Raw genomic sequence first — 26,619 nt, forward strand, 5'->3', positions numbered from 1 at the left:
TTTATTGATTGACATTACGTCACCGTTCTCTATCGTTTAATCTAGCAAAGCATTAGGCAACGCAAAAAAATTAATACCTCGAAATTGTCTCGCTATTCCTGTTAAATAATTGTGTCTTTCAATTTGAACCAATCACGCCGCTAAATCTTCCATTCTACATCACCAAACCAAATTCTTTGTAGTATCTGTCTAAGCAACACATACCAACAGTTGAATTAAACTCAGAAACGCAGATTTTACTCTATTCCATTTACCCAATGCTATTGAAATGACAAATAAATCCCACAAATAGCCCAATGACTCTATAAATTCCACACCTTATGGGTAGTTCATTTCTTAAACCTTATCTCTATCAAATTATCCAACAACGGCTCAAACTCAGAAAACTTTTGTTAATTAATTCCCACCCCTGACGTACGTCTACGTTAGGGTGAGCAAGTTAATCAATACATATTATTCAAATTATCATTTTATCACCTCTCTAGTAATCGATTACACACACATAAAATTCAGCCTATTTTCACATCGTCACATACTCCATATAGAACGTTAGAAACTCCTAGGTACTCACATCAAACAATCTTTTCCTGTTTTTTTTTTTACGATTCTCAATCGACACAAATCAACTTCTTCAAACAAACTCCCAGCGGAACCCAAACAACCAGACTGTAGTGTCAAGGACACTGACCTTCCTGTCATTGGATCCTTACCAATTCTCTAACCTTCAGGAAACTCTGTCAAAGTCAAGCCTCTCATTAAAACATATATACTTTTCCACTACACTCTAAAATAACCTCACGCTCTCCATACCACTCCTTGATATTATATGATTGGCATTGATGTACGGAACCACAATATAATGTTATATCAAAGCTTATTATCCAAACTTCTATCAAATGATCATAAACACATTCATTTATTTATTATGCACCCTTTCAGATTAAAATGACTTCCTGCTCTTTGTTCATAAAATAGCCCATGTTGTTCCATGTACCTTCGATGCCATCTGGTGAACAAAAAATGGTGGCATTGAGTTAACTTAAAAGGTCTCTTCCCATTAACGCCATAGGAGTTGCAGCGCTTCCTATACATGAATGTTGAAAAATAATATCCTCCAAATCAATTTGTAATGGGAGAGATATAGGATCAATTAGCATAGTTCCACTAATTCCAATAAAAAGATAATAAACGCCTTACACAGTCCAATAGACTGGACTTTCTGATTACTTAAAGGACACCTTCAATCTTGTTGCCTTAAACATGATATAGTTGCCCCTGTATCTATTAGAAATTGAATTATTTTAACCAGATACACATAAACTTAACTGTGGTATTTCTAATGGGCTAACCGAAATATGCAATTGTGGTGCATTGATCATGTGTTTAACCTCCTCCCTGCTTATCGGTGTTGTGGTGCATTGATCATGTGTTTAACCTCCTCCCTGCTTATCGGTGTTGTGGTGCATTGATCATATGTTTAACCTCCTCCCTGCTTATCGGTGTTGTGGTGCATTGATCATGTGTTTAACCTCCTCCCTGCTTATCGGTGTTGTGGTGCATTGATCATGTGTTTAACCTCCTCTCTGCTTATCGGTGTTGTGGTGCATTGATCATGTGTTTAACCTCCTCCCTGCTTATCGGTGTTGTGGTGCATTGATCATGTGTTTAACCTCCTCCCTGCTTATCGGTGTTGTGGTGCATTGATCATGTGTTTAACCTCCTCCATGCTTATCGGTGTTGTGGTGCATTGATCATGTGTTTAACCTCCTCCCTGCTTATCGGTGTTGTGGTGCATTGATCATGTGTTTAACCTCCTCCCTGCTTATCGGTGTTGTATGTCATTGTCCCCATAATAGATTACCCGGCCTTCTCCTCTCTAGGTGTATTCTGGGAATTAGGGTGCGGTTTGTAATCACAATGACCTGCATTCCTCACACCACCGTTTGGTCTCAAAGTTATCTATTTTAGCTTTAGGAAACATATATTTTGACCTGATTTTAGGATTTTTGTGTATCTTTTTTTGCCTAAACCCCATAAGATTGTATAAATAACCAATCATATATGTCACTATCCTCTTCTACGTCTTCCCCTGTACTAGAAGCTGGAGCCTAAATAGAGTTCGCTAACTGTGGATATAACCAATCATATTGTCACTATCCTCTTCTACGTCTTCCCCTGTACTAGAAGCTGGAGGCTGAATAGAGTTCGCTAACTGTGGATATAACCAATCATATTGTCGCTATCCTCTTCTACGTCTTCCCCTGTACTAGAAGCTGGAGGCTGAATAGAGTTTGCTAACTGTGGATATAACCAATCATATTGTCACTATCCTCTTCTACGTCTTCCCCTGTACTAGAAGCTGGAGGCTGAATAGAGTTCGCTAACTGTGGATATAGCCAATCATATTGTCACTATCCTCTTCTACGTCTTCCCCTGTACTAGAAGCTGGAGGCTGAATAGAGTTCGCTAACTGTGGATATAACCAATCATATTGTCACTATCCTCTTCTACGTCTTCCCCTGTACTAGAAGCTGGAGGCTGAATAGAGTTCGCTAACTGTGGATATAACCAATCATATTGTCACTATCCTCTTCTACGTCTTCCCCTGTACTAGAAGCTGGAGGCTGAATAGAGTTCGCTAACTGTGGATATAACCAATCATATTGTCACTATCCTCTTCTACGTCTTCCCCTGTACTAGAAGCTGGAGGCTGAATAGAGTTCGCTAACTGTGGATATAACCAATCATATTGTCACTATCCTCTTCTACGTCTTCCCCTGTACTAGAAGCTGGAGGCTGAATAGAGTTCGCTAACTGTGGATATAACCAATCATATTGTCACTATCCTCTTCTACGTCTTCCCCTGTACTAGAAGCTGGAGGCTGAATAGAGTTCGCTAACTGTGGATAAAACCAATCATATTGTCACTATCCTCTTCTACGTCTTCCCCTGTACTAGAAGCTGGAGGCTGAATAGAGTTCGCTAACTGTGGATATAACCAATCATATTGTCACTATCCTCTTCTACGTCTTCCCCTGTACTAGAAGCTGGAGGCTGAATAGAGTTCGCTAACTGTGGATATAACCAATCATATTGTCACTATCCTCTTCTACGTCTTCCCCTGTACTAGAAGCTGGAGGCTGAATAGAGTTCGCTAACTGTGGATATAACCAATCATATTGTCACTATCCTCTTCTACGTCTTCCCCTGTACTAGAAGCTGGAGGCTGAATAGAGTTCGCTAACTGTGGATATAACCAATCATATTGTCACTATCCTCTTCTACGTCTTCCCCTGTACTAGAAGCTGGAGGCTGAATAGAGTTCGCTAACTGTGGATATAACCAATCATATTGTCACTATCCTCTTCTACGTCTTCCCCTGTACTAGAAGCTGGAGGCTGAATAGAGTTCGCTAACTGTGGATAAAACCAATCATATTGTCACTATCCTCTTCTACGTCTTCCCCTGTACTAGAAGCTGGAGGCTGAATAGAGTTCGCTAACTGTGGATATAACCAATCATATTGTCACTATCCTCTTCTACGTCTTCCCCTGTACTAGAAGCTGGAGGCTGAATAGAGTTCGCTAACTGTGGATATAACCAATCATATTGTCACTATCCTCTTCTACGTCTTCCCCTGTACTAGAAGCTGGAGGCTGAATAGAGTTCGCTAACTGTGGATATAACCAATCATATTGTCACTATCCTCTTCTATGTCTTCCCCTGTACTAGAAGCTGGAGGCTGAATAGAGTTCGCTAACTGTGGATATAACCAATCATATTGTCACTATCCTCTTCTACGTCTTCCCCTTTACTAGAAGCTGGAGGCTGAATAGAGTTCGCTAACTGTGGATATAACCAATCATATTGTCACTATCCTCTTCTACGTCTTCCCCTGTACTAGAAGCTGGAGGCTGAATAGAGTTCGCTAACTGTGGATATAACCAATCAAATTGTCACTATCCTCTTCTACGTCTTCCCCTGTACTAGAAGCTGGAGGCTGAATAGAGTTCGCTAACTGTGGATATAACCAATCATATTGTCACTATCCTCTTCTACGTCTTCCCCTGTACTAGAAGCTGGAGGCTGAATAGAGTTCGCTAACTGTGGATATAACCAATCATATTGTCACTATCCTCTTCTACGTCTTCCCCTGTACTAGAAGCTGGAGGCTGAATAGAGTTCGCTAACTGTGGATATAACCAATCATATATGTCACTATCCTCTTCTACGTCTTCCCCTGTACTAGAAGCTGGAGGCTGAATAGAGTTCGCTAACTGTGGATATAACCAATCATATTGTCACTATCCTCTTCTACGTCTTCCCCTGTACTAGAAGCTGGAGGCTGAATAGAGTTCGCTAACTGTGGATATAACCAATCATATTGTCACTATCCTCTTCTACGTCTTCCCCTGTACTAGAAGCTGGAGGCTGAATAGAGTTCGCTAACTGTGGATAAATTCCTTTCATACTTTCAGATCCTTTTATAGCCCCTGTGGACTGACTCTTTTCATAAGGTAGATTATGTTGCTCCATTGCCAAATTACCTAATTTCTTAACTGACTTTTCCTCCTTCCTAATGATATTTACAGTCCATTGTGCACTCATCAAATCCCATGATTTATACACCTCTTTCATGTCATTTAAATCCCATTTCGGGTAGCTTATGGCTGTATTATCAATTATATACTTTCGCTCTACTTGTAATTTAACCCTTTTAAAACCACCAGTTTTAGGATAGTCATTATCTGTCCATGCTGATAAATCACTAAGTTATAGTTCCACATAGAAAAATCCTCATTTACTTAACATCCATTTGCACATTGTCTGATTTTCACTACTTTTAAAAGATACTTGTTTTAAATGCGGATTTGTCTGTAATAATTTCGTTGTTTCCTTTCTCTCTCTTCGAGGTAAAATGAAGCTCTGATTTACTCTTAATGGAGACTGTTTTTCCAGATATCGGTCTACTAAGTTGGCTATCCATTACTTTTATTAGTTCATCCAATATTAGTAATCAAATACTTGAATCAAATCCCCAACTTGATCTTTATTAAAATGTAGTTTGCCTATTTTGTCATTGGTGCCATGATTCAACATGATCGCTCTGAGCATTTGTTGTTGAATCACAGCACCATGTTATTGTCTTATTTGCTACTTCTCCTTACATCTGTTTACGTACTTGAATACCACTCATCTGTTCCCCTCAACAAAATATTGCATTTTAAACATTCGTTACAGCTCAGCTTTACCACAGATAAGCAGAATTTAACCTATTAACAAAATGAAAGTCTGCTTCCCTGTTAGTTCGGCTGTAAACTGCATCCTGTTCGTTTAGACTCAAATCTGTTATGACCAGTTTCTCTGGTATCTCGTACTTCAGGATGTAAGAGAGTAGTCGACCACTTAGATGGAGAGTTGATTCATTGTTATTTAATGGTTACAGTACTGGATTCAATGACAAGCGGTACGGGCTCAGCCTCTTGTCATCTGAATGACTTCCATAGAAAACCTCTCAGTTTATATAATGCTCTCCGAGCTACTTCCATCCCACCATTATTGAGTGTCACTCATCTCCTACAATAGGATCCCCATACATAGTATCGTGTGGCACCCTAGCCAGGCCATTCCATCACGTACTCTTTCTAAGATTAGCAACAGTGGCCCCTAATCTATCTTGGCACGCCGACCTTCTGGCCCCCCATCCGTGACCGACACAACACATGGCGTGTCCTTCTCTTCTCTCTCACCTACAGCTGATGACTTTAAAGACATTAATAAAATGCTGTTTCAAAAGACGTAATATCAAACACCTTCCTAATATTGAGTTACCTCCCCACTTTTGCCCTCAGAACAGCCTCAATTCGTCGGGGCATGGACTCTACAAGGTGTTGAAAGCGTTCCACAGGGATGCTGGCACATGTTGACGCCAATTCTTCCCACAGTTGTGTCAAGTTGGCTGGATGTCCTTTGTGTGGTGTACCAAGAGCGTGAAAAACCCAGCAGTGTTGCAGTTGTTGACACAAACCGGTGTGCCTGGCACCTACTACCATACCCCGTTCAAAGGCACTTCAATATATTGTCTTGCCCATTCACCCTCTGAATGGCACACACACACAATCCATGTCTCAATTGTCTCCAGGCTTAAACATCCTTCTTTAATCTGTCCCGTCCCCTTCATCTACAAGTGACATCAATAAGGGATCATAGCTTTCACCTGGATTCACCTGCTCAGTCTGTCATGGAAAGAGCAGGTGTCCTTAATGTTTTGTCCACTTAGTGTAAATTGCACAATAATGATACATTGATGGATTTTCTTATGTAGTCTATTGTTTTCTCTGTATTGAACCTGCCTGCCACCCACCCACCTGGGGACTGTGGGTTATGAGACATCCCCCGCATCACTAGCTTGCATGTTCTGCAGCCTTGTAGAGATAGGGAGGGGATGACTGAGAGGCAGGTTGGCATTTATTGTCATGAATCTTGCCCTGGAGGCAGTTCTTCAAAGTGGTCACTAGCTGGCACAGGCATAAAGTAATAATATCTGATTTTAATGCTAACCTTAACCTCACTGCTAATCCTTACCTTAAATTAAAACCATAAAACACAATTATTTTCCACAAATGTTTACGATATAGCCAATTTTGACTATGCAGCTGGCATATCTAGAGGAAATTGCGCAGTTCTGCCTCCAGGGAAAGATTCATGACAAAAGTCAACCTGTGACTGGGAGAGGACAATGTAAAATCGATAATGAAATTGTTTAACTTGCTTTTTCTTGTTTAAAGTATGTTTTATTATGAAAAGTACAATATATCCATGTACAATTGTACAGTTATGGAGCATATGTCCATATACAATTATACAATTAGTTTTTCAACTTAAAATATATGCAACAAATTATCACAATGGTATTTCAACAGTGTTATTGTAAGAGTTTAAATGTTTAAACAGAGGATACATCTAAAACACTATCAGAAAGTGCAGTATGTTCTGAGTATGTTACCTTAACGTCAACTCATAACGTCCCACTATAACTTCATGGGAGTCTAGGGGAAAGACTGCATGTTGCTTTGGGTGGATTCATCAACATTTGCAGAATATTCCTGTAATGTCAGATGGCATCTTGTCAGACGGCAACAGCCTAGTCGGCTGCAGACACTCATAAGGAGTTCAAGTACCGTATTTTCCGCACTATAAGGCGCACCGGATTATAAGGCGCACCTTCAATGAATGGCCTATTTTAGAACTGTTTTCATATATAGGGCGCACCGGATTATAAGGCGCATAGAATAGAAGATACTGTAGTCAAACGAATTGACTGGGGTTGCGTTATGCATCCACTAGATGGAGCTGTGCTAAAAGGAATGTCAACAAAACAGTCAGATAAAGTCAAACTTTATTAAGCGTTCTGACAACTCCGTTCACTCCCATGGTAATGTTGTTCAAACGTTAATGTGCATTATTATCTCCCAGCCTTGCTCACTCTTCTCCCAAACGTGGAGGGGAACCTTTCCCTGATTCAGTAAACACGTAGTAAAAGAAACAGTCTGATACCACTAAATCAAACGTTAGTGCATAACTCAACATTGTTCAGTTACATATAACACGTAAAGCTCACTTTTTCAGTTCATTCCCCATCCACGAACCCCTCGAATTCTTCTTCTTCAGTGTCCGAATTGAACAGTTGGGCGACTACGGCATCCAACCTGCCCGGCTCCCTCTCGTCATTATCTGAGTCAGTGTCGCTGCTGTTGCCTGGCAGTTCAGAGATTATTCCTGCCTTCGTGAAAGCTTTGACCACAGTTGAGACCGATATATCAGCCCAGGCATCCACGATCCATTGGCAGATAGTGGCGTAAGTCGCCCGGCGCTGTCTCCCCGTCTTGGTGAACGTGTGTTCGCCTTCTGTCATCCACTGCTCCCACGCAGCTCGCAGTCTAGCTTTGAACGCCCTGTTGACACCAATATCTAGCGGCTGGAGGTCCGCCCGGAATGACGGCAAGCTCCGAATTAGTTTGCTTCACTTGTTTTTTGACAGCATCGGTGATATGGGCGCGCATTGAGTCGTAGATCAATAGGGACGGAGCTGTGTGGAAAAAGCCACCCGGTCTCTTGACGTAAATTTCTCTCAGCCACTCACTCATCTTTTCCTCATCCATCCATCCCTTCGGGCTAGCTTTGATGACGACGCCGGCTGGAAAGTTCTCTTTTGGCAAGGTCTTCCTCTTGAAAATAATCATGGGTGGAAGTTTCTGGCCATTAGCCTGGCAGGCGAGAACTACAGTGAAGGATGACTTCTCATTCCCTGTGGTACGTACAGACACCGTACTGGTCCCCGTTTTCTCCACAGTGCGGTTCACGGGAATATCAAAGGTGAGTGGAACCTCGTCCATGTTGGTGATGTGCTCTGGCCGGATCTTCTTTTCAGTGATCTTCTTTTTGCAGTATGCGCGGAAAGTGACCAGCTTTTCTTGGTAATCTTTTGGCAGTTGCTGCGAGACGGTAGTTCGTGTGCGGATGGAGAGATTACGTCTTTTCATAAAACGAAAGCACCAAGAAGGACCGCCTCGAAATTCATCGATTGTCATGTCCCGTGCTAGCGCTGTTGCCTTCATTCGAATAGTGACTGTAGAGATGCTCTCTGTTCAACAACCCACTGTTCGAGTTTGTCCTCTAACTGTGGCCATCTCGCTTTGTTCCCGCGGAAACTCTGTTTAGTCTTCTTTACTTGGCGCAGGTAATCTTCTTGCTTCCTCCACTTCCGTACCATTGATTCATTAATGTTGAATTCTCTCGCTGCTGCTCTATTCCCATATTCTACTGCATGACCGACAGCCTTGAGCTTGAACTCTGCGTCGTAAGCGTGTCTCTTGAAAGGTGCCATTTTGGGGTCTTTATACACACACAAGTGGTGTGGGACTGTGAGTAAGCACAATACCGGTGTGTACTGGCTACCGTAATGCTGCAAGTGGTGCGGCTTTGTAGTTTACCAGTCGTACTGAAACATTTCATTATTATTAAATGGTTTTTATTGGTTTTTCATACTGAAACATTTTGACAGAGCACCTTGAGCGCCGTGTACAACCAGTATGGATCAACCAATTAACCAATTGATCCATATATAAGGCGCTCCGGATTATAAGGCGCACTGTCGTTTTTTTTGAAAATTAAAGGCTTTTAAGTGCGCCTTATAGTGCGGAAAATACGGTAGTTTATTTGCCATTTGCAGGTATTAAAAGTAATACATACATTGTAATTCCTTGTTGGAGCTCATATAGGACAGTACATACCAGTGGAGGCTGCTGAGGGAAGGACGGCTCATAATAATGGCTGGAACGGAGACAATTAAATGGCATCAAACACATGGAAACCATGGAAACCATCTATTTGATGTATTTGATACCATTCCACTCAATCCGCTCCAGCCATTACAAGCCTGTCCTCCCCAACTAACGTCCCACCAACCTCCTGTGGTACGTACACACAAACAGTAAAATATATCATAAGAACATCAATAAAAAATGCAAAGTGGTAAAAGATCATAAATGGAAAAAATGTTCAGTCATGTTCTAAAAGTCTGATGGAAACAGTTTAGGTTGCTTGATTTAACAGGCAGATAGAACTGGGATAGAAGCTGTTCTGGAACCTGGGATACAGAAACTGCCTATCAACCACTGGTCCTCACTAGACTGGTGCCCCGCAAGTCTATTTTTTCATTGGAGTTTATCAGGTTTTGAAGTGATGTCTGTGTTTGTTGGACACTTAGTGCTGGAATGAGGTGTCTGTTTGTTCCCAATTCTATCAGAAATGATGGTCCTCATTTGAAGGTCCTTTGTCAAGGTCCTCACTATTATAGGAAGATGTGTGAGTGTGTGTCTAGTGTGTGTGTGTATCCAGAGTGTGTGTGTGTGTCCAGTGTGTGTGTGTGTGTGTGTCCAATATGTGTGTGTCTCCTGTGTGTGCGTCCAGTGTGTGTGTTTGCGTCCAGTGTGTGTGTGTCCAGTGTGTGTGTCTCCTGTGTGTGTGTGTGTGTGTGTGTGCGTGTGTGTGTGTGTGTCCAGTGTGTGTGTGTCCAGAGTTTGTGTGTCCAGCATGTGTGTGTGTCCGGTGTGTGTGTATCCAGTGTGTGTGTGTTCAGTGTGTGTGTGTGTTTGTCCAGTGTGTGTGTATGTGTGTGTACCCAGTATGTGTGTCCAGTTTGTGTGTGTGTGTGTGAGTGCGTGTCCGGTGTGTGTGTGTGTCCGGTGTGTGTGTGTGTCCAGTGTGAGTGTGTGTGTGTGTGTCCAGTGTGTGTCTGTGTCCAGTGTGTGGCAAGTGTTTGTGTGTCCAGTGTGTGTCCGGTGTGTGTGTCCAGTGTGTGTGTCCAGTGTGTGTGTGTCCAGTGTGTGTGTGTCCAGTGTGTGTGTGTCCAGCATGTGTGTGTCCAGTGTGTGTGTGTGTGTGTGTGTGTGTGTGTGTGTGTGTGTGTGTGTGTGTGTGTGTGTGTGTGTGTGTGTGTGTGTGTGTGTGTGTGTGTGTGTGTCCAGTGTGTGTCCAGTGTGTGTGTGTGTCGTTTGTGTGTGTGTGTGTCCGGTGTGTGTGTGTGTCCAGTGTGTGTGTGTGTGTGTCCGGTGTTTGTGTGTGTGTGTCCAGTGTGTGTGTGTCCAGTGTATGTGTCCAGTGTGTGTGTGTGTGTGTGTGTATGTGTCCAGTGTGTGTGTGTGTGTGTCCAGTGTGTATGTGTGTGTCCAGTGTGTATGTGTGTGTGTCCAGTGTGTGTGTGTGTGTCCAGTGTGTGTGTCCAGTGTGTGTGTGTGTGTGTCAGTGTTACCATGGTTATTATTTACAGGGACACTGAGGAGTCAACATGAACCCAAAACCCTGGATAGAGCGGCTCAGTGAATGTGGATTGGAATGTGTACAGGTGGGTCAGTGTTTCAGAGGAGACTCTGTAGAAGGACAGAGTGCCGGCTGGCCAGTCCAGATACACTCCTACTCTGTGGGAGCTGGAGGAGGGGACGTCTATGGTAGTGGACTTATTATTGTGCCAGGCAGAGTAACTGTTGTCAGAGCAGATCAGACTCCAGGACTTGTCATTACATCCAATCCAACAGTCATCACCCCTTCCTCTCCTGCTGATTCCTTTATATGCCACTCCTATAACAGCCTCTCTCCCACTCCACTCTACCTCCCAGTAACAGCGCCCAGTCAGACCCTCTTTACACAGCACCTGTCCACAGTCCTTAAATCTCTCTGGGTGATCAGGAAGCGGCTGCTCCTCTCTCCTACATGTCACCTTTCTGTTCTCCTCAGACAGAGAGAGGAGTCTGTTTACTGTGTTTGGGTCCAGTGTGAGATCACAGACATCTGATGGATGAAACCAGACACAATATTAGAAATCATCATCATTCACATTAGAATGTTAACTCACTTTTCACTAATTAATTTAATGTAGATGTTTCTAGGTATCAAAAGGAGAAGTTTAGGTAGCTTGAGATTTGTTCAATGATCATATGTTATACTGTATGGTAATACAAAAAACACACTTATTCCAATTGATTACACACACACATTGTCACGATCGTCATAATGAGTGGACCAAGGCGCAGCGTGATATGCGTACATTCTTTTAATGTGTACTTTATACAATGCAACAAAACAACAAAACGATAACAATACGTGAAGTCCAAGGTTAAACACCAAAACAAACCTTACACGGAACAAGATCCCACAAATGACAAGTGCCAAACAGGCTGCCTAAGTATGGTTCCCAATCAGAGACAACAAGCAACAGCTGACACTCGTTGCCTCTGATTGGGAACCACTCTGGCCAATATAGAAACACACAAACTAGAACCTGAACATAGAACACTAAACATAGAAACTAAACACCCTGGCTCAACATAAAGAGTCCCAGGGCGTGACAGTACCCCCCCCCCCCCAAAGGCGCGGACTGCGACCGCGCCAACTAAACCCAACAGGGGAGGGGCCGGGTGGGCATTCCGCCTCGGAGGTGGATCCGGCTCCGGGCGTGACCACCACTCTCTAGCTACCCCCCCGTAGCTCTTCTGGTCTGGTCTGGCCCCGCTGGCTGGAGTTGGACTGGACATCGGTGGAGCGGATTGCTTAGGCTCCGGTGTGGAGCAGCTGACCGGTGCCGGACCAGGCACCGGTGGAACAGGCACGGGCTGTGCCGGACTGACGACGCGCACCACTGGCTTGGTGCGGGGAGCAGGAACGGGCCGGACCGGGCTGACGACGCGCACCACTGGCCTGGTGCGGGGAGCAGGAACAGGCCGGACCAGGCTGGCGACGCGCACCACTGGCTTGGTGCGGGGAGCAGGAACAGGCCGGACCGGGCTGGCGACGCGCACCACTGGCTTGGTGCGAGGGGCAGGAACAGGCCGGGCCGGGCTGGCGACGCGCACCACTGGCTTGGTGCGAGGGGCAGGAACAGGCCGGGCCGGGCTGGCGACGCGCACCACAGGCTTGGTGCGAGGGGCAGGAACAGGCCGGGCCGGGCTGGGAACACGCCCCACTAACTTAGTGCGGGGAGCAGGAACGGGTTGGGCCGTACTGGGAACACGCACCACTAACTTAGTGCGGGGAGCAGGAACGGGCCGGGCCGGACTGTGAACACGCACCACTAAATTAGTGCGGGGAGCAGGAACGGGCCTGACCGTACTGGGAACACACACCACTGGCCTTGTGCGGGGAGCAGGAACGGGTCGGGCCGTACTGGGAACACGCACCACTAAATTAGTGCGGGGAGCAGGAACGGGCCTGACCGTACTGGTGACACACACCACTTGCTTGGTGCGAGGAGCGGGACTGAGTTTCCTCATAAACCTCCGCTCCCTCTGCTGCCTACTCAGTTCCTCTCGCCGTGCCTCTACACTCTCCTTCTCCCTTATCGCCTCCAGTAGTTCCTCCCTCTGACCAACTAACTCCTGCTCCCTCATGACCAATAGCCCCCGTAACCTGGTGGCCTCCTCTCCTATTCTGCAGATTCGCCCTGTAGCTGCCTCCAGCATCCCCGTCGTCCACGCCGTGTGCCCCCCCCAAAAAATGTTTTATTGGGGTTGCCTCTCGCCTGTCCGACGACGGCACTGTTGGCGCCGTACCTCCTCTCTCGCCAGGGCTTTAACTTTTGCCCATGGCCCTTTGCCCGCGAACATGTCCTCCCAGGACCACCATTGGCCCACCTGGGCCATCGCCAACTTCTCCAGCTCCTTACCCGGCGTTTGCTCCTGAACACGCTGCTTGGTCCTGTTTTGGTGGGATCTTCTGTCACGATCGTCATAATGAGTGGACCAAGGCGCAGCGTGATATGCGTACATTCTTTTAATGTGTACTTTATACTATGCAACAAAACAACAAAACGATAACGATATGTGAAGTCCAAGGTTAAACACCCAAACAAACCTTACACGGAACAAGATCCCACAAATGACAAGTGCCAAACAGGCTGACTAAGTATGGTTCCCAATCAGAGACAACAAGCAACAGCTGATACACGTTGCCTCTGATTGGGAACAACCCCGGCCAACATAGAAACACACAAACTAGAACCTGAACATAGAACACTAAACATAGAAACTAACACCCTGGCTCAACATATAATAGTCCCCAGAGCCAGGGCGTGACACACATACACAGACACACACATTGTCAAAGCAACTCTTTGTAAACTTCAGTGTCCCTGATTTGTGCTTCTGTAGAACTACAGCTGATATTTAATATGACCAAGTAAGTAATGATGGTGGTCTTTGACTTTGACTTCACTTGAATTAAGACTTATTCTTAGTCATATTCTTCCCAGCAGTCAACACTCACATTTTCTAAGTCCAGGTTTCATTGTGTTCTCTCCACCATGTTCCACACTGTAGCGGTAAGCAGAAGAACAGACAGTCATTGAGGGATACACCTGAACTCACACAAACACACACACAAACACACACACACACACACACACACACACACACACACACACACACACACACACACACACACACACACACACAGCATATAACTTTGTCCAAGCGGTGGTAAGAATGTTTGTCTATGTGTGTGTGTGTATGTCCAGTGTGTGTGTGTGTGTGTGTGTGTGTGTGTGTGTGGTGTGTGTGTGTGTGTGTGTGTCCAGTGTGTGTGTGTGTGTGTCCTGTTTGTGTGTGTGTGTCCTGTTTGTGTGTGTGTGTGTGTGTGTGTGTGTGTGTGTGTGTCCAGTGTGTGTGTGTCCAGTGTGTGTGTGTGTGTGTGTGTGTGTGTGTGTGTCCAGTGTGTGTGTGTGTGTGTCCAGTGTGTGTCTGTGTCCAGTTTGTGTCTGTGTCCAGTTTGTGTGTGTTTGTCAAGTGAATGTGTGTGTCCACTGTTTGTGTGTGTATCCAGTGTGTGTGTGTGTGTGTGTCTGTCCAGTGTGTCCAGTGTGTCCAGTGTGTGTGTGTGTGTGTCTAGTGTGTTTGTGTGTGTGTGTGTGTGTGTGTGTCCAGTGTGTGTGTGTGTCCAGTGTGAGTGTGTGTGTGTGTGTGTGTGTCCAGTGTGAGAGTGTGTGTGTGTGTGTGTGTCCAGTGTGTGTGTGTGTGTGAGTCCAGTATGTGTGTGTCCAGTGTGTGTCCAATGTGTGTGTGTGTGTGTGTGTCCAGTGTGTTTGTGTGTGTGTCCAGTGTGTGTACTGATACACGTGCACACACAGACACACACACACACGGACCCACACACACACACACAGTCTTTATATAACTTAGTCCAAGTGGTGGTCAGAATGTTTGTCTTAACTAGCCTGATAACTCCAACATGTCTGATATGAACATTGACATAAACCCTCTACATACTTGAGTTTCTCCAGTCTGCAGTGTGGATCCTCCAGTCCAGCAGAGAGCAGTCTGACTCCTGAGTCTCCTGGGTGATTGTAGCTCAGGTCCAGCTCTCTCAGGTGTGAGGGGTTTGACTTCAGAGCTGAGACCAGAGAAGCACAGCCTTCCTCTGTGACTAGACAGCCTGACAGCCTGCAAAGAGTCAAATCATATTAAAACCACACTGCTATTCTTTGGTGGTGAGTAATTGTACAACATTTTACATGTTCAGATATATCAGTGTCCTGAAACCTGCCATATCTATTCATAAATGATTGTATTTTTATTAGAAATTATCATAATATTGCTTGTAGAGAGAAAAATGTATATTACAAATATTTGAGTAGACTGACCAGAGCAGTTTAAAAAGCAGTATCAGTCAAAAGACAGACAGTGAGGTATCAGATTTAGATTGTATTGAGTATACAGTCCACACCATATCTATTTTGACAGTGAAGCTAACATTTTAAATGTGGCTCTGTACTTCAGCATTTTGGATTTGAGATCAAATGTTTCATATGAGGTGACAGTATATAATGTCATCTTTTATTTGAGGGTATTTTCATACATATCTGTTTCACCATTTAGAAATGAAAGCACTTTATGTATCTAGTCCCCCTATTTGAAGAAGTCATAAGTATTCTGAGCAATTCACTTATAGTGCATTAAAGTTTAGTTTTTGTTCCAAACATGTTGGTTGCATTTTCAGTTTGTTTTGGTTGTGTTTTGGGTTGTGTTTTGCCCGATAGTAACTGAATGGTGGATGATGACTGGAGTAATTTTCTGTCTAAGTGAGTAGATAACAGGTTTCTAAACACTACTAAATTAATCCTGATGATCCCATGATTAAGACAAATCATGAATGAATCATGAATAATAATGAGTGAGAAAGTTACAGAGGCTACAACAAAACATGCTAACCTCTCACCATTAACATCAAATAAAAGGTGACATTCTGTTCTGTTGCCTAATATGAAACATTCCATCTCAAATCCCAAATGATGGAGCATAGCACCAAATGTAAAACTGTAAGCTTCACTGTCCAAACACATATGTTGTGGACTATGTGTGCCTGGTAAACACATGTGGATCTGGTGAACAGTTATCACTTGTTGACCAAATACAGGAATACTGACCTCAGAGTCTCCAGTTTACAGTGGGGATTCCCCAGTCCAGCAGAGAGCAGCTTCACTCCTGAATCCTTCAGGTCATTGTTACTCAGATCCAGCTCTCTCAGGTGTGAGGGGTTTGACTTCAGAGCTGAGACCAGAGAAGCACAGCCTTCCTCTGTGACTCCACAGAATGACACTCTGCAAAGAGATCATCATGATTTCACGAACACACTGTTAATTTAACACCAGTAGTGTAGAAGGACAATGGCAGATGCATTTGGTTTATTCTCTTAAACAACATATAGATTCATCTTCCGTCTCCTAGAATTGTATGGTCATATTGTTATACTAATGTGAAGATCAATGCATTGATTCAATATGTTTTTCAATAATACATATTTGTCTCTAAACTGAATATTTCTTCCTGATGATTAGTACTTAAATGTCATTTTATGTACTCACAGAGCAGCTCTGGAGGCTTTGACCACTGGCAGCAGCCTCAGAAGACCTTCCTCTGATCTGGAGTATTTCTTCAGGTCAAACACATCCAGCTCCTTTTCTGAAGTCAGCAACACAAAGACCAGAGCTGACCACTGTGCAGGTGACAGTTCTTCTTCTGAGAGACTTCCTGATCTCAGGTAGCTTTGGATCTCCTCCACTAGAGAATGGTCATTCAGTTCATTCAGACAGTGGAACAGATTGATGCACCTCTCTGGAGAGGGATTCTCCCTGATCTTCTCCTTGATGTACTTGACTGTTTCTTCATGGCTCTGTGAGCTGCTTTTTGTCTTTGTCAGTAGACCTCGTAAGTGCTTCTGATTGGACTTCAGTGAGAGGCCCAAAAGGAAGCGGAGGAACAGGTCCAGGTTTCCTGTCTCACTTTGTAAGGCTTTATCCACAGCACTCTTGTAGACAGTAACTTCAGGCTTGTCTCTGAACAGCGCAAAGAAGTTCTTGGCCGTTGATTGCGGATTGGCCATTAGATTCTCATTGTTGTTGATGAATGAGAGGAACACATATACAGCAGCCAGAAACTCCTGAATGCTCAGATGCACGAAGCAGTACACCTTGTCCTGGTACAGCCCACATTCCTCTTTAAAGAGCTGTGTGCACAATCCTGAGTACACTGAGGCTTCATTGACATCAATGCCAGCCTCTTTCAGGTCTTCTTCATAGAAAATCAGATTGCCATTCACAAGCTGTTGAAAAGCCAGTTTTCCCAGTGACAGAATGCTCTCTTTATTCCAGTGTGGACCTGTCTCTTCTTTCCCAAGATACTTTTCATTCTTCTGTTTGGTATGAAACTCCACAAGGTGTGAGTACATCTCAGTCAGAGTCTTGGGCATCTCTTCTGTCTTGTCTGTACTCAACATGTGTTCAAGGACTATTGCAGAAATCCAACAGAAGACTGGAATATGGCACATGATGTGGAGGCTCCTTGATGTCTTTATGTGTGAGATGATTCTGCTGGCCAGGTCCTCATCACTGAATCTCTTCCTGAAGTACTCCTCCTTCTGTGGGTCATTGAACCCTCGTACCTCTGCCACCTGGTCAACACACCCTGAAGGGATCTTATTGGCTGCTGCAGGTCGGGTAGTTATCCAGAGGAGAGCAGAGGGAAGCAGATTTCCCTTGATGAGATTTGTCAGCAGAACATCCACTGAGGTTGACTCTGTGACGTCACAACACATCTTGTTCTTCTGGAAGTCTAGGGGCAGTCGGCACTCATCCAGACCATCAAAGATGAACAGAACTTTGTACTTGTCGTAGTTGGAGATTCTTGATTCTTTGGTTTCCTTTGAGAAGTGATTGAGAAGTTCAATCAAAGTGTGTTTTTCCCTGTTCATCAAATTCAGCTCCCGAAAAGGGAATGAAAATACAAATTGGACATCCTGATTTGCTTTTCCTTCAGCCCAGTCCAGAACAAACTTCTGCACAGAGACTGTTTTTCCAATGCCAGCGACTCCCTTTGTCAGCACAGTTCTGATGAGTTTGTCTTGTCCAGTTAAGGGTTTGAAGATGTCGTTACATTTGACTGCAGTCTCTGGTCTTGCTTGTTTCCTGGTTGTTGTCTCAATCTGTCTCAGCTCATGTTCATTATTGACCTCTCCTGTTCCACCCTCTGTGATGTAGAGCTCTGTGTAGATCTTATTGAGAAGTGTTGGGTTTCCTTGTTTAGCGATCCCCTCAAATACACATTGAAACTTCTTCTTTAGATTAGATTTGAGTTCACGTTGGCAAATCACAGCAAGCTCATCTGAATGAAGAAATAACACAGAGGATATTAATATTACGTCAGTTTTAATGCCTACAGTATTCTAGGACTGTTATAAAATTTTAAATTATAAAAATGTCTCTCTCTCTCTCTCTCTCTGTCTAAATTAATCAACACAACACATCCCTGCTGCTACTTGATGAGGTCACTAGGTGTTGTGTTAAGGCTGCTACAATATCACTTAGTTACACAGCTACTTTAGCTGTACTTTAGCTACAGCTTTTAAATGTTCTAAAACAGCATTCAACATGAGGTAGACAGCTCTTACTTTTCTCCAGTGTGTCAGCAAGCTCCTTCTGGTTCATTTTCCTCAGGACGTGCAGTGTGATCTTCAGAGCCCCCTCTCTGGCAATGCTCTCCTGCTTCTCATCTTCAGCATTCACCACTTCCTTATCCTGCTTCTGACTCTCAAAGCCTTCTGGGAGTTCTGGACTAAGAATCCTCTTGAACATCTTCAGCTCGTTCTTCACAAATGTCATAATATTCTCTTCAAGCAACTGAAATAAATCAAGTAAATAAGTTAAGCAAGAGACTAAATGCTTTCTCATTAACACATGAATGAATGATTTACAGATCAAATTTACTTGAGGTAAACAAAAACAAATGTACACATAACAGGACCACATACACTGAATATGGAGGCCAGGTCTGTTTGATGACTCTGGGAAGTCTGACCACTGAGAATCTCTGACTCTGATCTCTCCTGTTGGTTTCTGTGGACAAAACATCAGATTACATCTCCTCATCCAGGGAGTGCACACACACACACACACACACACACACACACACACACACACACACACACACACACACACACACACACACACACACACACAGGGAGGGAATGTAGTGTTTGTTTAATATTGTTTCAGGACTATGAAAATGGAAAAAAGGATTAGCCTATGGATTATGAAAACAACAAAAATAAATGGTAAAATGGGAGAGGAGAAATGACTAGAGACAGTGTTGTTTAACTCACTGACCATGACCCATGAGTTCTTCTTACCTTTGTTCACTAGAAAAGTCTCCCTCTCTGAACACTATAGGATGACCCATAGACTGGACACTCTTCATGGACACACAGCTGGGTACAGGGGAGGCTGGTCTCTCCTGCTTGATTGGACTTCAACACAACAGAGACAAACATTACGTCTCTCATCTACTCTGAGCTCAGATTTGGAAACATAACAAGAGTTTCATTCTAAAACGTTATATATCCATTTTCATAATGTTCGTAAATTAGCTTCTATTGTTTAAAGAAATTATCAAATAAATGGTTGTGTTTTCTCACCATCTAATTATGGCAGGGGGTTGTTCAATAACAGACATGTATTTGTTTAAAATCGATCAAATAATGGCTTAATTTTAGAGAGACAAATGTTTTTTTTGCAAAATGCTATATATCTGCCTCACTCTCAGAGAAATAAGTAGTACTAAGTAATTAAGAACTGTAGAAATGATACACTTGTGACATCAATATTTAAATGTATTTAAAAAATAATAATAAATACAGTAATATGAGATCTGTATGTAAAACATTTACGTTTATTTTTTAGTCATTTAGTCATTTAACATTTAGCAGATGTTTTTTATCCAGGGTCCGGATTCCCAAAAGCATTTTAAGGCCAAGTTCATCGTTAGAACCTTTGTAGGAGCATTGTTAAATCTCTGAGCTGTTTCCCAAAACCATCGTTATTAACGTTGCACTTGAAAACGCTCATATTCTAACACCTGCCTCAGACCACTTGTAGAACAGCCAAGTGCGTCGTTAGATGCTTTTTTGCCCTCCCACGTCACTTTATACACAGAAGATCTCCGCTAAACATAGAATCACATGGTTCATCCGTCTCTCTGTGACCTCAGATAAATTCAGAACAAAGTTGACTACAAATACAAAGTTGCAAATGTCTTTGCAATTGATGCAAACAAGCGACGTATAAAATGATGCTTCATATGAAAACCAAGATAACTGCTTTAAAATATAAACAGTAGGCTATAGTCCTATTTCAATCATATTGAAATACATTTCATGTTCAATCAATTGAGTTCTATTTTGCTACTTGTAGACTATGGTCTGTAATTTGTCTCAATATATTTCATGATGTGTAGCCTAACATGTGCCCAATGATGTGCCAAATCTGTGATTTAGAATAAGCCGCCTCAATATTTGCAGCCGTAGGTGGTAATATCTCTCTAGGAGCTGATCTGTCATCAGTATTGTGAAATAATTATAAGGAACGATTTGAATGGAGAAAACTGATCCGAGACCAGCGCTCCCCTTCTTTCGATCCTATCAGTATCGATACATGCTCCACCGGACGTGATACCTTGTCATGCTGCTGATCCAGTTTCTACTGGTCTGCCTGCGGATATGGAACTCTGACCTGCTCACCGGACGTGCAACCTTGTCCCGAACCTGCTCTCTACCACACCTGCTGTCTCGACCTCTGAATGCTCGGCTATGAAAAGCCAACTGACATTTACTCCTGAGGTGCTGACGTGTTGCACCCTCTGTAACCACAGTGATTATTATCTGACCCTGCTGGTCATCTATGAACATTTGAAAATCTTGAAGAATGATCTGACCTTATAATCTCCCCCCAGCACAGCCAGAAGAGGACTGGCCACCCCTCAGAGCCTGGTTCCTCTCTAAGTTTCTTCCTAGGTCCCTGCCTTTCTAGGGAGTTTTTCCTAGCCACCGTGCTTCTACATCTGCATTGCTTGCTCTTTGGGGTTTTAGACTGGGTTTCTGTATAAGCACTTTGTGACAACTGCTGATGTAAAAAAAAATATTCTGGGAATGCATATGAAGCAGACCAGGCCAGGGTTTGAGAAGTCAATGAGAGGTAAAAATGACTTCCTTAGTTGTCAATTTTGAAAATGTTCTGTCTTAAGTAGTTTAACAAACTGACACATTTTCATGTTAGTCAAAAACAAATTTATATGGAAGGAGTGCCTTTGATTTGACGACCTGCACATGTGCAGTTCAACACAAGACGACCATTAGACCCAATGACGTATTTCTGTACATGCGCATCAAATCAAATCAAATTGTATTTTTCACATGCCCCGAATACAACAGTTGTACACTTAACCGTGAAATGCTTACTTACGAGCCCTTTCCCAACAATGCAGAGTTAAAAAGTCACAAAAATTGGCTAAATAAAAAAAGGAAATATTAACACAATAAAATAACAATAACGAGGCTATAAGGAGTACCAGTACTGAGTCAATGTGCAGGGTACCAGGTAGTTGAGGTAATAACTAGACTATATACAAGGAGTACCAGTACTGAGTCAATGTCCAGGGGTACCAGGTAGTTGAGGTAATAACTAGACTATATACAAGGAGTACCAGTACTGAGTCAATGTGCAGGGGTACTAGGTAGTTGAGGTAATAACTAGACTATAAACAAGGAGTACCAGTACTGAGTCAATGTCCAGGGGTACCAGGTAGTTGAGGTAATAACTAGACTATGTACAAGGAGTACCAGTACTGAGTCAATGTACAGGGGTACCAGGTAGTTGATGTAATAACTATACTATATACAAGGAGTACCAGTACTGAGTCAATGTGCAGGGGTACCAGGTAGTTGATGTAATAATGAGGCTATAAGGAGTACCAGTACTGAGTCAATGTGCAGGGGTACCAGATAGTTGAGTTAATAACTAGACCATATACAAGGAGTACCAGTACTGAGTCAATGTGCAGGGGTACCAGGTAGTTGAGGTAATATTTACATGTAGGTAAGGGTAAATTACATCTCCTCATCCAGAGAGTGCACACACACTCACTGACAGACACACACACACACACACACACACACACACACACACACACACACACACACACACACACACACACACACACACACACACACACACACACACACACACTCACAGGGAGGGAATGTTGTGTTTGTTTAATATTGTTTCAGGACTATGAAAATGGAAAAAATGATTAGCCTACGGATTATGAAAACAACAAAAAGAAATGGGAAAATGGGAGAGGAGAAATGACTAGAGACAGTGTTGTTTAACTCACTGACCATGACCCATGAGTTCTTCTTACCTTTGTTCAGTAGAAAAGTCTCCCTCTCTAAACTTTATAGGAAGATTCATAGACAGGTCACTCTTCATGGACACACAGCTGGGGACAGGGGAGGCTGGTCTCTCCTGCTTGATTGGGCTTCAACACAACAGAGACAAACATTACGTCTCTCATCTACTCTGAGCTCAGATGGAGAAACATAAGAAGAGTTTCATTCCAAAACGCTATATATCCATATTCAGAAATGTTAGTAAATTAGCTTCTATTGTTTAAAGAAATGATCAAATAAATGGTTGTGTTTTCTCACTAGCTAATCATGGCATGGTGTTGTTCAATGACAGACATGTGTTTGTTTAAAATCGATCACTTAATAGCTTCATTTCAGAGAGACAAATGTTTTTTTTGCCAAAGCTATTTAGAGTTGTTAAACGGGTGTGAAGAGTGTGTTGGTATAATGGTAATATTGTCAAAATTAGGCTTGTAGCAACCATCAGAATTGGTTAAAGAAATATGCATTCCATTATATTAGGCAATAATGAAGAGTAGGCAAAGTGGTCGTGTCGTGAAAATTCTATCAAATGTCTTCCATCTTTCTAGAAGCTGATCCGTTGTCAGTATTGTGAAATAATTCTAATGTTAAGGAAAGATTTGAATGGACAAAACTGATCCGAGAGCAGCGCTCCCCTTCTTTCGATCCTATCAGTATCGATACATGCTCCACCGGACGTGATACCTTGTCATGCTGCTGATCCAGTTTCTACTGGTCTGCCTGCGGATCTGGAACTCTGACCTGTTCACCAGACGTGCGACCTTGTCCCGAACCTGCTGTTTTGACCCTCTCTCTCTCTCTACCACTGCTGCTGTCTCGACCTCTGAATGCTCGGCTATGAAAAGCCAACTGACTTACTCCTGAGGTGCTGACGTGTTGCAACCTCTATAACCACAGTGATTATTATTTGACCCTGCTGGTCATCTATGAACATTTGAACATCTTGAAGAACGATCTGGCCTTAATTGCCATATCCTCTTATAATCTCCTCCCCTCAGAGCCTGGTTCCTCTCTAGGTTTTTTCCTAGGTTCCTGCCTTTCTAGGGAGTTGTTCCTAGCCACCGGGCTTCTACATCTGCATTGCTTGCTCTTTGGGGTTTTAGACTGGGTTTCTATATAAGCACTTTGTGACAACTGCTGATGTAAAAAAATATATATAATTGTGGTACGCATATGAAGAAGACCAGGCCAGGGTTTAGGGTTTGAGAAGTCAAAGAAGTAAAAATGACTTCCTTAGTTGTTAGTAAAACATTTTTTAACTCAGCATTGTTGGTTAAGGGCTCGTAAGTAAGCATTTCACAGTAAGGTCTACACCTGTTGTATTAGGAGCATGTGACAAATCTAATTTGGATTGATTGATTTGTTCATTTTATAAATGTTCTGTCTTTAGTAGTTGAACACATTATTACTTCAACCTCGTGAAAGTGACAAACTGACGTTTTCATGTTAGTCAAAAACAACTTTATTTGGAAGGAGTGCCTTTGATTTGACGGCCTGCACATGCGCAGTTTGGCGTGAGACGACCGTTCGGCGTGAGATGACTGCTCGACCTGATGACATGTTTTTACGCATGACCTTCAAATTAAATTAAATGAAATTGTATGTCACATGCTCCGAATTCAACAGTGGTACACTTTACCGTGAAATGCTTACTTACGAGCCCTTTCCCAACAATTTAGTTAAAAAGTAACAAAAATTAGCTAAATAAAAAAAGGAAATAGTAACATAATAAAATAACAATAATGAGGCTATAAGGAGTACTGAGTCAATGTGCAGGGGTACCAGGTAGTTGAGGTAATAACTAGACTATATACAAGGAGAACCAGTACTGAGTCAATGTGCAGGGGTACCAGGTAGTTGAGGTAATATGTACATGTAGGTAGGGTTAAAAGTGACACGTCAATCAGGATAGAGATTACATCTCCTCATCCAGGGAGTGCACACACACTCACTGACAGACACACACACACACACACACTCACTGACAGACACACACACACACACACACACACACACACACACACACACACACACACACTCACTCACACACAGGGAAAGTTGAGTTTGTTTAATATTGTTTCAGGACTATGAAAATGGAAAAAGGATTAGCTTATGGATTATGAAAACAACAAAAATAAATGGGAAAATGGGAGAGGAGAAATTACTAGAGACAGTGTTGTTTAACTCACTGACCATGACCCATGAGTTCTTCTTACCTTTGTTCAGTAGAAAAGTCTCCCTCTCTAAAGTTTATAGGAAGATTCATAGACAGGTCACTCTTCATGGACACACAGCTGGGGACAGGGGAGGCTGGTCTCTCCTGCTTGATTGGGCTTCAACATAACAGAGACAAACATTACATCTCTCATCTACTCTGAGCTCAGATGGGGAAACATAACAAGAGTTTCATTCCAAAACGCTATATATCCATTTTCAGAAATGTTCGTAAATTAGCTTCTACTGTTTAAAGAAATGATCAAATAAATGGTTGTGTTTTCTCACTATCTAATCATGGCAGGGGGTTGTTCAATAACAGACATGTGTTTGTTTAAAATCGATCACTTAATGGCTTCATTTCAGAGAGACAAATGTTTTTTTTGCCAAAGCTATTTATAGTTGTTAAACGGGTGTGAAGAGTGTGTTGGTATAATGGTAATATTGTCAAAATTCGGCTTGTAGCAACCATCAGAATTGGTAAAAGAAATATGCATTCCATTATATTAGGCAATAATGAAGAGTAGGCAAAGTGGTTGTGTCGTGAAAATTCTATAAAATGTCTTCCATTGCAACGAGTCCAGTCAGGGTGCTGCAGAACCCCTGCAGTACCTCCACTGACCCCGGATTGAGAACTCCTGATTTAGCAGATACTCTAATCCAGAGTGATTTACAGTAAATTCATTCATCTTAAGATAGCTATTTATTTTAGAAATAAACATAATACATTCTTCATAAAATTGTAATCTCACCTCTTAGCGTTGGTGTCATGTCCCCCAGAGAGACTCGATTTAGAGGCAGGGACCCCCTCCTCTCTCTCCCCAGACAGACTCATTTTAGAGGCAGGGCCCCCCTCCTCTCTCTCTCCAGAGAGACTCATTTTAGACCACTGACCCCTAAACAGAGATGCAGCATGTTGGTTGTGGTGAACACAGTGACAACTCATTCTAGAATGTCCATTGTTCTCTTTTACTCATGATCTCTTAGAAATAAAACATTTACTAACAGACATATCCAAACAGTCGGGTGATTTAATTTAATCACATGAACATTGTTACGTTCCTCGACAAGAAATAAAACATTGTCTCTCAAACAGAAGAAGGAACTAACAAAGAGTCACTAACAACAACCAAAACGAAACAGGTGGTTTTAGGAGGGGTTCTGAAAGACACTCTTGGGGGTGTCCACTAGTGATGGGAATCAGAGGCTTTCTGAACGCTTTGGGGCTTTCACCAAATTGTGCCGAAAATGCCCTTGATAGATTTGAGTGCTAATAAACAACATTTAGTTAGAATGTGGGGTTCGCTTTTTGCCTCCAGGTTCACTATGTTTTGAAAAACGATGCATCTGTGGTATTATTTAGGATACTAAAGACATAATATTATCATAGGCTACACTAAATAAAACACATTATTTAAACAACAATGGGAAGATAGTGCGGTTTCACAGAAAATAATTGTTCAACTATAGCAGGGATTCAATCTTGTGCCTATGTTGATGTCTGATCCAAATCCCCGTCCCTACCTGCTGAGCTACCATTCAGGGGCTACAATCTGTAAGACATCAAACTAAATGTGTAAATAAGGTGTCCAGTAGAGGTCAGTGTTTGAAAAAGTCTTTGCTTTGAAAAAAGCACCGGCACCAGGGAGAAATCAGTGAGATCTCTCACATTTTGCAACACATGGTTCGAAAAAGCATGAGACCAAACGAAGCTTCGGACGTCATTGATCATGTGGTAATGTTACTTCAAAAACTCTCCATGGCAGTGTTTCAAACACTTAAAAGACTCCCTCTCCCCTCAGCCCTCAAGTTAAGTGGACACTTCTGATGACGTATCATGAAGTATGATGAGTGGACACTTGCAGGGCAAAGGGTGAGGGAAGAATGAATGAATTTTAAATGGACCGTTCTCTCTGCGTGGTGCGTGGGAAATGCATGTTACATCTTCAGAAAGGTGTCACTCGTTTGTCCCACGGTTGTGTTTTCAGTCATCATAGCGACCGTTAAAACACTCGTAAACCTAAATTCCATCGCCATCGGGAAACCGGGCCCAGAGTGACTTACAATACAGTTGCTGTATTG

The 26,619-nt window shown here is 42.8% G+C and overlaps 1 protein-coding gene and 1 long non-coding RNA gene across 2 annotated transcripts in view; both read right to left on the reverse strand.

The window, feature by feature from the left end:
• LOC311142441 overlaps nucleotides 1-26,619 on the reverse strand; it is a 1,015,744-nt gene that overhangs the window by 110,752 nt on the left and 878,373 nt on the right. The window lies entirely within an intron of this gene.
• On the reverse strand, nucleotides 16,408-22,341 carry LOC311099382 (NLR family CARD domain-containing protein 3-like; the record flags this gene model as incomplete). Its single annotated transcript, XM_084140084.1, has 4 exons — nucleotides 22,296-22,341; nucleotides 18,853-19,347; nucleotides 18,493-18,721; nucleotides 16,408-18,206 (listed from the first exon to the last, which is right to left on the reverse strand). Exons 3-4 carry the CDS (start codon nucleotides 18,701-18,703, stop codon nucleotides 16,408-16,410), a joined length of 2,010 nt encoding a protein of 669 aa, XP_083996210.1. The 5' UTR covers nucleotides 18,704-18,721; nucleotides 18,853-19,347; nucleotides 22,296-22,341.

Source organism: Coregonus lavaretus (assembly GCF_964263955.1).
Source record: "Coregonus lavaretus genome assembly, chromosome: 2".
NCBI classification, from domain to species: domain Eukaryota; kingdom Metazoa; phylum Chordata; class Actinopteri; order Salmoniformes; family Salmonidae; genus Coregonus; species Coregonus lavaretus.